At 36.9% G+C, this 15,909-nt stretch overlaps 1 protein-coding gene across 1 annotated transcript in view; it reads left to right on the top strand.

Annotated features, from left to right (window-relative positions):
• PCLO (piccolo presynaptic cytomatrix protein) overlaps nt 1-15,909 on the top strand; it is a 373,983-nt gene that overhangs the window by 299,529 nt on the left and 58,545 nt on the right. Inside the window, exons 17-21 of the mRNA XM_009883002.1 lie at nt 1,823-1,916; nt 7,827-7,898; nt 10,931-11,111; nt 12,167-12,361; nt 13,594-13,776. Of these exons, the coding sequence (XP_009881304.1) occupies nt 1,823-1,916; nt 7,827-7,898; nt 10,931-11,111; nt 12,167-12,361; nt 13,594-13,776 (725 nt within the window). The remainder of the gene's footprint in view (nt 1-1,822; nt 1,917-7,826; nt 7,899-10,930; nt 11,112-12,166; nt 12,362-13,593; nt 13,777-15,909) is intronic.

Here is a 15,909-nt window from a genome sequence, read left to right as displayed (position 1 = left end):
TCCAAGGTATGCAAAGAAATAACTTTGTGTGAGTTTCTTTTTCATATGCTCTTGATCCCCTTAGATTTCAATTCATCCTTTTCTTACTGACATACAAGGAAAAAAGATTTTTTTTTTTTTTTTTTTCCCAAAAGTATACCATTGTAAGCTGTGGCTGACAAAACTGATTGAACTATGGAGAGCCGCTCCTTTCTTCTCATAAGCAGAGGTGAACCGATACTTTGTTTCATGAGTCCCAATGCCTTTCACATTTTTCAATAAACTGGAAGAAAGTGCATAGCATGTTTTGCAAGAAAATAAATGGAACTGCATAGAATGACTGGAGCAAAAATGAAAAGCAAAAATAACTGCAAGTTCCTTTTATTAAAACATATCAGTCAGGTAGGCAGCTTGGATACAGCTACCCCCTTTTGGAGAAGGAAACCACTAAGCACTCCAGAATAATTAGAGAGGAGCACCGCACAGTAGAATTGAGTTTGTAGAGTGAATCTGCTGGTGCTGAAGACCCAACATTGACATATGTGTGCCAGTAAAATACATGCATCTTTCACGTAACCTAAATTCAGATCTTGTGCAGTCTAGTACCATTAGGTACACCATTAGTGACTAGCTGATTAACTGAGTCCCTGGAGTGCCTTTTCTGAGTTAATCTCATATGACAGGGATCTACTTCATTAGCTCTGAGACCATGCCACAGTGTGAACCAAAACACAGTTCCATCAAAAGTCAGAAGTGAGAATCAGGAGAACAGCACAGTACCAAAAATTAATGTAGGGGTACCATAACAGTGTAATAGGGCAGATACAGATCACTCTGTGTTATTTGGCCTTACTGCTGGAGAACAGTCCTGGGCACATTTAATTTAGTAATAGATAATAGCATGTAAGTTCTTTAATGTAGGGGAGCTCTGAACAGAAGACAAAGTGCAGTTGACTTGCAGACTGGCAAAAAGAGGTTCTTTACCTTATATCTCATTGGGTTTTCAAAGTATTAAAAGCTTCTCATGTTCTCCTACCCAGCTCTTTTGAAATGCCCATTAAAATTTATACTAAATTAAAATTGGAATGGAAGCAAATCTGACATCAAAGCTCACAGAGCTAGATGAGTCCATATCCTGTTAAATGTTAGTGTATTGCTTTCACCGTACTCAGGAAATGCAAAGTACAGTAGAAAGCACTACCGATTCTTTTTAAAACCAGATTATGCAGCCAAACTTTTTATTCTTGGCTATTGATAAAAACAACCATGTGCTTGATGCACTTTTATGTTTGCTTCCAGTACAGTTAGAGGTATAGGCAGAGAACAGGATCAATACGAAATTAATGTTTCTGTCATTAACAGGATATTGGTTATCCCACGGTATTCATTAAACGTTCTTGTGAGATGGGACTGCTGTAATTAGAAACTATAACCTATAAATATAATGGATTCATGCTACTTTAAAGTGTTAATAGGAGGATGGTCATGGAAAAGAAATCAATGCATTATCACTTTAATTTATAATCAGAACCCAACACCTACAACGAGAGAACAAAGCGTATGTGCATGTTTTGACTGATGCTTTATGTTGAAAAGGTTGTAGGCAGAGCTAGCCGGCTGAAGAGTCAGAAGAAGATGTTTTAAAAGACTATGTCAGGAAAGCATACTAAAGAAAAAAACCCAAAGGCTGTCATTGTCCTCTTCTAACCCTGAGTTGTTGCAGAAATGGGAGATGCAGTTCTTTTCTTTTTCTTTTTTTTGATTTGTGGGTGCGTTTTTGCATTAGAATTGAAAGAAACAAAAGATCACTAATGTAATGTTTCCTTCCTTTGTTCAAATTCAGTGCTGAGTACAAGCGGAGAACTAAGTACGTACAGAAAAGCTTGAATCCTGAGTGGAATCAGACGGTCATTTATAAAAATATCTCCATGGAGCAGGTGCGTGACTGGTAGTACTGTTCAGTGCAATTTGCTGCTTTATTATTTGTATGGTCTGCAGTGCTTACTGCGAAGGGAGCAGTGCTACTTGCAATTCTGTGAACCACTGTAATATCTTGCCAAATTTAGGGGAAATTTGGAACTATTTCCTTGCTTCTGATAGAGCTTGCTATATAAATACTCTTTTCTTGTCCCTTCTCCTCATAAAAATGGTAATTTGTGGGGATTACACTCATAATCATGTTATAAGTACAGATGTGGCAATTTAAAAAATGATAATGGAATACAGAGAGGGGATAAATTTTTAATACAACCTCACACAAAACACAGGTCCTACGATTTTCTTACTCAAAAATATTTATGAAATGTAGAGATACATTTTTAGATTTAACAGCATTTTACAGCAATGGGCTTGAAATATGAATCACCTGAAAAAAATTAGAAGATATTTAGTTTTCGTGTTATAGAAAGATTTAACTCACAGCTGGGAAAGAAGTGTGTGGAAGTCTGTTTCTTGGTGGCTTCCTAACTCTAACTGACTTACAGGGTTAACTGAGGCAGTATGAAGCAATGGAGTCCTCTTTTTCTCCATCTCCCTCTTTAAAGAGACTTTTTACCATTTGTAAAGGGTATAATGAGCAAAATGATGATCAGTCCATTTGTTTAAATTATGAAGTATATTTTTTTAGAGTAATGGATCTGTAGATAGTCCTAAATCTTTTTGCCTTTCTTAGTGTTTTGTTCTTGATACTTTCAACTTGATCTTTCAAGGCCATATAATCTTTCAGTACTTCTTAAAAAAGCCCAGTGAATAGATTTCCCAGTGCTCTTAAAACACTTCAACATGACACCAAGACCTCAATATTATCTTCCTAACTTAAAATTTACTTACTCATTCATCTTGTTCATTGAGAGGTATATAGATTAAGATACTAATTTTTACATGGGCCAAAACCCTTCCCACGGAGGCACTTGCATGGCTGTTCATACAATCTACACATCTGAACCTAACAGGCAGTAGCTCAGGTTAACTTCAGAGGTGCCCTGTTGTAGGTAGTGGCTATGGTTTGCTGGGTTTTGCATGCAGTTTCATGTAGGCTTGCATAATGGTAGCTCATTGGTAGTGAAAGTGTCAGAAAAAAAAACCCGGTGATGTTTGTCTGGCTGCAATATAAAACCTAGGTCTTCTAATTTTTGTGAAGAGGTTTGGTAAGTCTTAGCAATATTTCCAAACTGAGCTTTCCATTTAAGAAAGGCTCTTCAGTTTCCTTAACTTGCTTCCAGGTTCTGCTGTAACATTTCATAGCACTGTAATTAAGAGTGGATGGGTGTTGGACATTGAATGGCTCTTTGGTGATTTTAAATTGGATAATGATCCTAGTCTAAGAGTTCTTGGACAGAGATTTTTATGACAGAAAATCTCCTAATGTCCTTGATGTAAGTTTTTTGACCATTATTTGAGAAAATTTGCCTTTAGGTCACATGTTGAATTCTTTGAACTTTGGCTTTCTTTCTGCAAATCTCCTCCTTTTCCCTTCCTCTGAGACTGTTACACAGTCCTTATACGTACGTAAGCTTCATCTGAGCACCACATATGTTGTATATTTTGTCCTCTTGTCACATAGAAATGTGCACAGGCAATAGTGTTTCCTTCCACACCTTTTCTTGGCTTGTGTCTAGTGGTAAGATTGTGAGTGATTCTTCCCCTATAAAATTCAGTGCCCTGGCTTAGAGAATATACAGTAAAGCGCATTTCTAAATCACTAAATAATTCCATGCTGATGATAAGTACCCTCTACAGTTTGAAGAACTATCGCCATGCAGTAGTATATCATTTGCACTCATAACCCTCATGAATGGATATTTCGAAATAGTTAGGAATATAAAGAGAAGTACAAGACAATATTTGTGATAGAGTGAGAATGAGTGCTCTGATCACCAAACACACAAACACGCAAATCTGCATCATACACTAAGTTTTACAGAGGTAGCAGTCATACCATAAATTCATGAATCTTTATAAATTATATTTCTTCAAAGAAGCATTTCCTTTCCTTCCATCAAAGCATGATGGGTTGCTTGCTGGCAGCAAATAAGTATTATTAAATATTTCCTAATATAGTCCTTTTAACGTCACTGTCTAGACTTTAGCTGGTTGTACAATTTTTCATTTTCCTTTTCTCTTTCACGACCTAGCTGAAATTAGAGTGAAAATAATTACGGGAAATAGATCACTCTTTGAAATGAAACAGACTTTTTCAAGGTCAGAATGATTATTTTTATCATGTAGCAAATTCTACTTTGACAGTTGGAGAAAAAATAAATTAAACTGTGAATATTTAGTAATTTAAGGTTTTTGTTAAGTAATAAAGTGGAGATAATTACAATTTGAGAGGAAGTCCGAGTACACACATTACAAATATTGTATAATAATTGCTAACTCAGTTCAAATACCTACTCAGCACATAAAAGGAACCATTAGAATGATTTAAGGAGAAGATGGCAAAAGATGTAAGTGGTCAGGCTGTTGGTATAATGTATGACCACAATATAAGGTGTGGCTTTGTTTGCCTCAATTTCTTACTTGTCAGAAAGCAAATAAATGTATTTCCTTAAATGATGGATATAATTCATTAAAGCAAATAGCTTTTGCTATAGCTTATGTCCTTAAATTGAAGGTAATATATTTAGAAAGAGTAATATTTTCAAAACCTTGAGTCACGTAGGAGCCTCTGTCTTATTTCCAAAAGTAAGAAAAGCTTTCTTCTGAATCAGTAAGGTGTTGGTACTTAGATCTTATTTTGGACAAGAGAAAGTTTCTAAGTGACCAAGCAAAAGTCTCTTTGTCCTCCCATGGACTGCAGAACAGCAATATAGTGGAGTATAATAAAATGTTAAGTAGGAGTGTAAACACAAATAAGTATAATGCATGATCTAATACAATACTTTCATTTCCACTCATGAAATATCCTGACTGACTGCAATTTTTTATAGTATTTCTGAAGTAATTATAGGAATTTACTTTCAGCATAGGAGAAAAACAAACTGCATTAAAATTGGTTTTTTCCTCATACAAATCCTTGTATGAGATTTTCAAGGAATATGTATTAAATATTTCAAGTAATGCATATTTAGTTACATGGACCCGCATTATCCGTAACAACACCCAGTCACCTCTAGACAATTAAAACAAGAAACAGACACTTTTGTACATGTGGTGTTGGTTATATTTTCCATAAGAGAAAATATTCACATTGGCAATTTGTGTGTATTCCTTCATTTTCTTTAAATGATGGTTGTCCACACCAGCCTAAAGCTAATTGGAGTTCACATGCAGTAATATGCTTTTAGATGGGTTTTTATTTTTTCATTTATTTTTATTTTTATTTTTAATTTTTCCACAAAGTAAAGCCTGAAATTAATTGCAGCTTAGTAACACTTTTTTCATGATGTGCTTGGTACTCAGCTGAGATTCACAACATGTATCGACTGCTTTCCTTCTTTTAGGGACACTTTCTTATTTTCCTGTTGGTATATTGCCCACTTGCAGAAACCCACAGTCAGGTGGAGAGTGGGTTTCTGCAACCCGTTTCAGTATTGCTCTTGGTTAAATTCCTGATGGGGATCTGAACTTCTGGTTTCATGACCTAAAACTGGATGATGTAAGGCAGAACCCTATTTTGCTGTGATGGTGTAATGGCTGCTTTTAAAATCACTAGCCATTGAGTGTTCTTTGCCTTCAATAGTGGTACATAAATATATCTTCAGAAAAGCAAATTTTCCTCCTCTTTGAAACTCATTTCATGCACTCTGCCTAATAAAGCTCTTTTGATTGTTTTTCTTTGTCATAATATTTTACAAAAGCTTTATTAAACTAAGAAGCTTAAAATAGATATCACAAAGAAATTCAGAGTACTGCAAGTTTTCAGCACAGTTTTATTCTCATACTAATGCAAAGAAGCTAGCAAAGTAGGGTTGCAGTTACTTGAAAATCTCTATTTTCCTCTTTCCACCAAAAATCCTTCAAATCTTTGGGGTTTTATTCCTTTCCTGGATCTACACATTTTTCTTTTTGTCCTTGCACAGTCATCACTTGAAAAAAGAAGACAACATGTCCTCCCAAAATAGCAACAATCGAGACAATATATTTCTGAAAAGTATTCATCCTATTCCTCTTTTAGAGTAAAAATACATAGTATAGCATTTACCAGGAATTTATATCATCTGGGAAGCTAAAAGTAGCATGGACTAGTGGCTGCTCAACATATTTTTTTCAGGTTATTTTTCACATTGCAGTTTCAATACCATCTTGCAACAGGAAAGAAAAGGAATTTTATTCAGTCAAGGAACTCAGCTTTATAAATATTCTGTAAGAGATGTTCATAAGAGAAACTTTTCATTTAGCTTTTTCCTTAATTTTTTCAGGATATTTTTAAAAAGAAATTTCAAGAAGAATGTTGCCTAATTATGGAGGAATAAAACAGAGAAAGATTAAAGAATTGCTCTCAAATATTTTGGTTTTTAATCTTAGATTTCAAGTCATGTTGTTGCCTGCTTACAGGGTACATTGTTGATGCTAAAAATAGTACAATTCCCTTTTGTGTTGTTTTTCCAGGATATGCTGATTTAAAGTTGATTTTCAAAGACACTGACTTTGCATAGTGGCTCATTTTTCTAACATGGGCTGGGAGCAGAAAATATTTCAAGTACATAATAATGAGATTACATTATCATCTAAAGGGAATTTAAAGTTATTGAGAACTGTGTGAATCTGTGTTGCATTAAACCTCCATTAAACCAATGGAGGTAAATAGCAAACAGTGTTTTTCTTGAAAATGTATGTATTATGTACAGTAAGTGGTATAGCTTATGATTTTGAACAATTACTTGATCCTTTGTTGTCTCATTGTCCCATGCAGTCAATGAATAGTCAGAGCAGTGAGTGACACTTTGCTTCTGTTAGGACAATGATCTCAATCATCACATAAGATTTCTGGGTCTGACCTTTTGTATTCAAGTATGTGAAGAGTTCTCTTTTCCTTAGTAACACTTGGAAGCGTGCACCAAGTTCTTCACTTGCAACTTCTCGCCTTGACTTTACAGACACCTCATACCCCCAGGATTTTTTCCTACTGCCTCTGCAGCCACCTGCTAGCCTTCTGCCCCATTATACAACACCAGTGATCAATCCTCTCCCCATCTGTCCTCACAGACCCCTGGAATGACACTCAGGTTAATCTTTCCAATAAGGTCAACTGCTTTGGTCAACGTCATCTTTGTCTTCTTGCACTATCTTCTCATATAAAAAGCCTTACTTACTGTAGCCTGTAAAAAGGGTGCTTGACACAGCTATCATGCTTAACAAGGTCTGCAGATAATGGGTTTTGATGGCTGTCATTAATACCTAACAGAACAACTTGTCCTGTATGTCTGGATCACTTGCAGAGCCCTATTGACTACACTGAATTGAAACAGTATTCAAGCCCGATCTTCACAGACGAGATTGTGTAAATAGGGTGTGTTAAATAATACATACAAAATTCGCACTCAAATGTACTTTAAGGAAATGTCTGAGTTCAGACAACTCAGATTTGTTGATTAGAAAAGCTGCAGAAATACAAAAATGGGGCTTTAAAATATCACTTTGGCTCTGGTAGTGGACACACATTCCGTCAAAAACACCTTGTGGAAATTTCTAAATAGGACCAAGCACAAGCCCATTTGTCTTGATAACAAGTAATAGCCTCAAATTATTTTTCGGAGATCCAGGTTGATGCGAGGACAAAAGCTATCTTGCTGTCAGTATGAAAAAGGGTACAAGGAGGAGATAAAGAATAGAAACCACCATAAAGACTTGATCTGAAATTTATGATGGCCATGAGGTTAATTATGCTTTGACTTAAATTGCAGCTGAAAAAGAAAACACTGGAAGTGACTGTCTGGGATTATGACAGATTCTCCTCAAATGACTTCCTCGGTGAAGTGAGTATCTTCTTTCCTCCTCTATAACCCTGACTAGTTAGAAAGCTGAATAACTGCATGCTGGTATTTGGAAACTGTTTGTTTCCAACATATGGTGCATGTGTTGAGTAAAACCTTTGTTACATCACAGTTTTACTGCTGACTTCATAACAAGTGGTGACGATTTCTTTCATTCACACGTGAAAAATGCCTTCCCTTTTTCTCAGTAGACTGCGGGCAAGTTCATTTAGGACTCCACACAATGTTACTTCACTGGAAATTAAAGGGTTTTTTGAGTGTCAGATAGTAACACCCTTCACAGTGACTGAGTGGAGGATTCTTGTTATGACTGGTAAGCTGTCTGCCTTGATTTTAACATGACATTGGAAGATTAAGGAGGTAGCAGTCTTTGTAAATGATTAAAGGATTAAATTCTGCCATCAAGCCATAATGTAGCACATGCACAAGTATCTGCAAGTGTGAGTAATTTGGTCTTGCTGATCAAGGTCTCATTTTAAACACTACAAAATAGTAATATCATTACCAAAGTATGACTGAAGGCAAAATCATATAATTAATAATAAATGAGATGAGTGGTCATGGGAAGTATGCTCTCTCTTTTAAAAGCAAGTAAATAAACGTATGCACGTATAATACAGAATTACCAGCAATAACTATGGTCTTAAAAAAGTAATTAAAAATGTTATTACAAAAGAGGATTATAATTAGAAACAGAAGCCCCAGAAAAATCGATTGCTCATATACAGAGTAACTCAGAGCATCTCTGCTCATTCTGCATTTGAATTTTGCAAAAAGGCACTCAGTTCAGCTCCAGTTACCCTTTGTGTAACTACAAAACTGAGCAATCAGTGTCACTATTTGAACAATTACTAAAAAAAAATTTCCAGGAAGCAGCTACATGATTACTTATTTCCTGCATACTGCATCAGTATTCTTGTTGGGTTCAGCATGTTTGTCCAAATGCAGGGCTTTACTGAATATTTGCATCATTGTTATTTATGACATTTAGAAAATGGATGCTCCATCAGCTGCTTCTACAGGAAGATTTAAACTTTTGCCTTCAAATGTTTTCAACCTCTAGAACTACTTTTTTTTTATTAAATCATTCAGACTTAAATATGAAAACAGTTCTTCATGGAAAAAAAGGAATGGAAAAGACTACCCAGTGTATTTCAGGACCAGGATGTCCAGAGGAATCCGGCACCATAACACTAAATACGGGATATCCAAATTGTGCCCTAAGGACTTGCTTGAATAGGTCCAGCACCACTTGCATGCCCCAGATGGCAAGTGACATATCATGGTTCACATCCATGGAATGTGAACCCTCTTCTACAAAGCAGAGCCCCTAGCCTATACTGCCTATTGGGAACAGTCCTCAAACATAGAATCGTTGAATAGAACCATAGAATCATTTAGGTTGGAAAAGACCTTTAAGGTCATTGAGTCCAACTATAAACCTAACACTGCCAAGTCCACCACTAAACCATGTCCCTAAGCACAACATCTACACATCTTTTAAATATCTCTAGGGGCAGTGACTCAACAACTTCCCTGGGCAGCCTGTTCCAGTGATTGATAACCCTTTTCCTCATATCTAATCTAAACCTTGCTTGGTGCAATGTGAAGCTGTTTCCTCTCATCCTATCAGTTGCTACTTGGGAAAAGAGACCGAGCCTCACCTCGCTACAACCTCCTTTCAGGGAGTTGCAGAGCAATGATGTCCCCCCTCAGCCTCCTTTTCTGCATGCTAACCAACCCCAGTTCCCTCAAACACTCCTCATAAGACTTGTGCTCTAGACCCTTCACCAGCTTTGTTGCTCTCTCTGGACACACACCGTGCTGTCTTCCAAGTCATTCCCCAAGCCGTGACCAAAAACCACACCAGGGAGCATGCTAAATAGTTATTCTGTTCAGATTAAGTGTAGACCTAACCAGCCATATGCGAAGAGATTTCCCGTTCCTCAAATTGAAAAGGCTTTCTTTTATTCAGGGTCTTGTCATACTCTGACAAAGGCATCATTCCCTGTGGCAATTGCACACTTTCTTTGTCTAGCACTTCTATAACTTTACCTACCTGACATTAGTTTTAACACTCTTACCATAGAGCCAAATGCAAGGCTATTTAATCGTTTTCTTCATTCAAGACTCTGTGATGACTCTTTAGTACTTTCCATCCCTTGGCCCTCTCAGCTGCAATACCATTAAGGGAGGAAGGGTCTTTATTGGTCCCAATGCTCTTTTTTTTTTTTTTTTTTCCTTCTGTTTCTTAAAAAGAAATTCCACAAAACTCCTGCTAGCAATGCAGGTGGCCTAGAGCAGATTTTAGCTACAATGGTGGGTTTTTTTGGCCAAGTTGCTCATTTAATTTCCATATTGCCATTGCATTTTCCTTTTATTTTTTTCTCAGTGAAGGTTTGAGGCCTAAATGGCCTGTTGAATTCTACTATTTTAGTGAAGTGCAAAGGTATCCGTATTCTTTTCTTTTTGTTATAAATTCTGCATATGTTGATTTTTTTAAAGGAATCAACAAGCACCAGTCTCATGTTATTGAAGGCCTTATTAAAAATAACTATTGAATTATTTGCCCCTTTACTAACACTGACAAAAAGGAGAAAATTACACTGCCCTGTTTTTCTATTAGGATATGCCTATGCAGAGGCAGAATGAGTAGATGTCTTTTTAGTCTTACTTTCAAGCTAGTGCTCACGAGCTATCCTGTAGATTCTCTAGCCATCTTGGTATGGAGCTATGTCTAAGCTTATAGTCCTTACTGAGGTCCTGTTGAGAAGACATATTAGTTCAGACACATCAATATGCTAACAAATGTGGGTTTGGGATCACAGCTGGCTTATGTCAGGTGAGGTGAGAGCATGAGCAGAGAGTCCTGAATCTGTCAGCACACAGCCTTATAACCTTAACTCCTTACATTTGATTGCAACTTCTGGTAACACAACTGTAGACTCTTCTGCTGTGAACAAACATTAATAGATCAGATATGGAGCATGTATTGTACTTTGATTTATTTATAGGTATTGATTGAGTTATCCAGCGTCTCTCAGCTTGACAACACTCCTCGGTGGTACCCTCTGAAAGAACAGAGTGAAAACATTGATCATGGGAAATCTCATTCTGGACAGAGTAGCCAGCAATCTCCAAAACCATCAGTCATCAAAAGCAGAAGTCATGGAATTTTCCCAGACCCCTCCAAGGGTAGGAATGACTTGGTGCACCTGATATGCCATGTTTACCCAGATGCTATGTGGAAGTTCTAATAGAAAAATAAAGTTATGGCTATGAAGTTTGTATACACTGTTATTAAAAACATATTTATCTCTGTGATCAATTCATTGGAGCCAAGGCTTAATTTGGCTCAATCAGTGCCAACCAGCTTACTGAGTAATTGTGTCCTTAAAACAGCAGCTTACAAACTCTGTGTGCATTGCACATCTACTATAGATTCTGTCCCCTTTCCATTTTTCTGGTAGTCTTGGCCAAATTCAATATATATTTAGCTTTCTATTTTTCATCTTCCTTAAATATTCTATGGCAATTTATCTTCTGGGAATGTCACATTAATATTTTATAGAATAACTATTATGCTATAATAATGCATATGCATTTCCAGTCAATGTGCATATCTCAATTGTATTGGAAATCAGTGGAGCTGATACAGTAGAATTATACTAGTGTTTACAAAAGCAGAATTGATCTCAGTGTCTCCTGCTCCAAGAAGTGTATCTCTACTTTTTTTTTATACTAAGTAGTCGGTGGCCCATTGCTCACTTAGAATACAGTATATGTCATATCAAAGCAAAAACCATCCCAAATAGAATCCATATGAGAGCCTCAGAGTGATAAAACTCTGCTCCATCTCCTCTCTATTTCTCTGTGTAATGTTTTGCTAGGGATTGGTGTCTATATAAGATCTATATCTAAATTAGAGGTTAGAATAGAAGCTATTGTAAGTTAGGCTATGGTTTTGACCAGGGAATTCATCAGAATAAAATAATTCACAGGTGATAGAAACCCAATAGTAAATTAATTATTGGCTGGGCCAGGGAATATTGGGTGCTTCATATGGTGCTTCATAACTTTCCTAATCACGATATATCCTAAGACTTTGAATGGCATTGCACAGCCATGCCACTGTTGTGGAATATTCCTTGTTCTGGAATGCAGTTAGAAAAGCCAGTCAAGAGGAAAAAAAAAATTGTTTGTTTGTTTTTAATAAATGCAACAGTTGTGCTTCTTCATTTTCTTGGTAGACATGCAGGTGCCCACCATTGAGAAATCCCACAGCAGTCCAGGGAGTTCCAAATCTTCCTCTGAAGGACATCTCCGCTCTCACGGTCCATCCCGCAGCCAAAGCAAAACCAGCGTCACTCAAACTCACCTTGAAGACGCTGGGGCAGCCATCGCCGCTGCTGAAGCAGCTGTCCAACAGCTTCGTCTTCAACCAAGTAAAAGACGCAAATAAATTCCTCAGCATGGCAGCTTAATGTTCATCTGTTGCCTTTTTCCCTGCTGTCTTTCCCTTTTTGGCTGTTTTTTTTTCTGTTCTTGGCACACTGTGCTCACTCTGTTCAATGTCTTTGTGTGCCTGTGTGTGAATACATATAATTACAATATACTCTTGTATTTAGAAGTCTTTTATTTATTTATTTATTTTAATTTATATAGACTGCAGTGAAACTGGCTGTTTCTCCATCAGTCCCTTCACTCATGGTCCATGATGTTCCATGGCTGTGCATGACTCACAGAAAGTCCCATTGTGTAGTGGTGTTTTGATGTCACTAATTAACTACCAATGAAATAATCAAAACCTGCAGAGAGGTGGCTGCCAGCTCTTCAAGTTGCATACAAGTACTGAGAGCACATTAACAACAAGATATACCTATAAGTAGTAATCAGGAAGGAAAGTACTATATACACAAAAGAATATTTAAAGTTAAAGAAAAAAGTCTTTTAACTACATGACTGAGATTTCTATTTTTGAAACATGAATGTAAATATCTAATTTTTTTTGAAAGGAAATATAAGGCAATGTTCTTAATATCTCAGATAAAATCATGTTAGTGATGAGCAGAACAGCAGTAGATGAAAATGTTAAACACATTAAGTGCAAGATCATTAAACACACCAAGCCATTAACAGCTTCAGATTTCAACAGTGTTATCAAGTTAGTGAAGTCTAAGGAAGTTAAGTCAGGTGTCATAGTTCAATTTTTCTCATAATTTTTGTGCTATGGGTTGATAAAGGGTCAAGATAGATTTCATCTGGCAATTTTAAACAGATTAATAAATTAAAACTTTTCCATTTGAAAGGATTACTCCCCAGAATATACTTCAGACCAGTATCTGATTGCTAGTTGAGAGTTTAGCTGATGGTAAAATAAAATTTCTGACTGTGGAATCATTGTGTTTGTCTTCAAGATTTGTTGATATGCCATAAACTTACCATGGTATAATGCAAAAACTGGGGGAAAATTGTTTCCCTTCTCTTCACCATCATTAATAAAGAAACAGCCAGTTTTAATACTCTTTAATGCTGTGCATGTGGTGTCTCTTCGGTGTTTGAAAACACTGCTTACTTAAATACGGAAAAAAACACTTCTGTTTGCATGAATAACATTTAAGCTGGTTCCATCTGAGGATACATACTCTGGGTTTCCATTTCACCCACACTGCCACAGCAGCACATAAAAGCGGTCAGTCTAATCATGCCAGGAAGCAGCACAGACACAGCATAGCAGGAGTCCTCCCTATTCAAAGAACTCAGTCTGACAATCTGCCTCCACCAGCCAGTGACAACAAAGACCAAAGCCAACTAGCCCTCAGGAAAGTGATGTCTGATGGACCAGTCAAGCCTGAAGGAGGTGAGCAGAAAGACATGGTTAAGAAACCAACTGCATCCCAAGTCCTTCTTGCCATGTCTACTAATTCATTGAGATATTTAATTATTTATTTTATCCCTCCATTAAGTGCTGTAAATGTTAACATGAAACAAGAACTCTGCTTGTTTTTCCACATCAGCGCATAAATCCATAATGAAAAACTGTGCTAAAAAAACCATTACCAAACAACAAACGTGTGCGCTTCCATTCCACTGGAGGACTTAGACTTCTGTTGAAAAATGGTGTAACTTTGCTTATGTTTTTGCCTAATAAAAAGCATGCATCCAAGCTGGTCTGCTTAAGCATGATTGGATATTTCTTGTACTGTGACAAAAAACTAATTGCACATTTTTGGTTTTGGAATTCTAATTGGGACATTAACAATATCTTTTTCCTCTCCCAACATAGTTGTTATGTCAAAAGTCATTAGCATAGATAGTTTTTCAAGCCGCCAGTGGAAAGGAAAGTTTTGATCCATGTATACCTCAATCTCTTGATAACTTACCTACCAGCCTCTTAAAAAAATATTTTCTACCTGTAGGCACCTGTACATCAAACCTAAATACCACATGTCACTAATTTCTCCCTTCATCACAAATAAAGAGCCAGAATCTCAATTGGTTCAAATTGGCACTGTTCTATTGACTTCTGGAGCATTTTGCTTATTTCCATGGAATCTGAGGGATTATCCTAATAAACTCACAGACTTGATTCCCAGATCTTCTCTTGTGCTGTAATCCCTTCCTGAGCTCTCATGATTCATCGAAGGTTTTTCTGTCAACACCGTTGCACACTGTGGACAATACAGTCTGGCTGAGCTGGTTATAGGAGAGAAAGAGGGAACGATACTTCAAAAAATATACCCGAAAAGCAACAAGTCATTAAGAGAACTAGTGTGATGTTAAAACAGCTAAATAACAAGGGCAAATTTAACAAATAATTTTAAACATTGTATTTAGAAATAACAAGTTGTTTCTTATGAGAACCTTAAGAACTCTTTTATAATTCGGCCTATCTACGCACATGTGCGCGTCCACCAACAGACATATTGTCTTCGTCTACAGCTCAAGGCCAGACCCTCAGTTGAGGCAGAGGCCAGAGGATGTCATGGTACTAGTTCAGGCATCATGAGTGAAAGGCGCATCCTATTCCTGGGATGTATACCATAGAAATAGAATTCTGGAAGGAATGTCCTATGAGGAGTGGCTAAGGACTTTGGGTTTTTCTAGTTTGGAGAAAAGGAGGGTAAGGGGCAACGTCATTGCTCTCGGAGGGGAAGCAGTGAGGGAGGTGCTGACTTCTTCTCCTTGGTATCCAGTGATAGGATATGTGGGAATGGTTCAAATCTGCACCAAGGGACATTTAGGCCGGACGTTAGGAAGCACTTCTTTACTGAGAGGGTGGTCAAACACTGAAACAGACTTGCTAAAGACAAGTTCGATGCCCCAAACCTGTCGGTCTTTAAGAGGCATTTGAACAATTCCTTTAATAACATGCTTTAACTTTTTGTCAGCCCTGAATTGGTCAGTCAGCTGGACTAGATGATTGTTGCAGGTCCCTTCCAACTGAAATGTTCTATTCTGTTCTGTTGTGTTCTGCTCTATTCTATTCTATTCTAAATAAGTCTTACGATCTTTTGAGATGTCGTGCCTGTAGAGATTTATCATAAATACTTGTAGTCCTGTGATGCCTTTTGGCGTAGACAACGCGAAAAACTTTTGCTTGTGATATGTTGTTGAATCAGGGTTCACATAGACTTTTATGATAAGGAAATAGCTAGGCTGTTGGCTTCAAGTACGCTTGCTACTGAACTGTTATGCTAGCTTCTTTACTTGCAAAAAGGATATATATTGATATGCATTTGGCTCAGCAATAATAGAAGCTTCATAGAGAGTTATGGGAATAAGAGCTCACATTAATATCATTAATATATAAGTAATGTTAGAGTTACTATGAAGAGACATGGTACTTTTGTCTTTCTACTTCTGACAAATATCCACAATGCATGGTCACCTACACAAAGTTTACAAGTTTGGTTTCAGATCAGTGAGAAGTTTTGGCTTCTTCTTATTGTACCAAAACTAGTTTGTCCTAATTTATTCACATGAGGTAAGT

Source organism: Charadrius vociferus, unplaced genomic scaffold (assembly GCF_000708025.1).
Source record: "Charadrius vociferus isolate BGI_N301 unplaced genomic scaffold, ASM70802v2 scaffold32, whole genome shotgun sequence".
NCBI lineage: Eukaryota > Metazoa > Chordata > Aves > Charadriiformes > Charadriidae > Charadrius > Charadrius vociferus.
The sequence above is the reverse complement of the archived record's forward strand: the minus strand, read 5'-3'. Positions and strand labels throughout refer to the sequence as shown.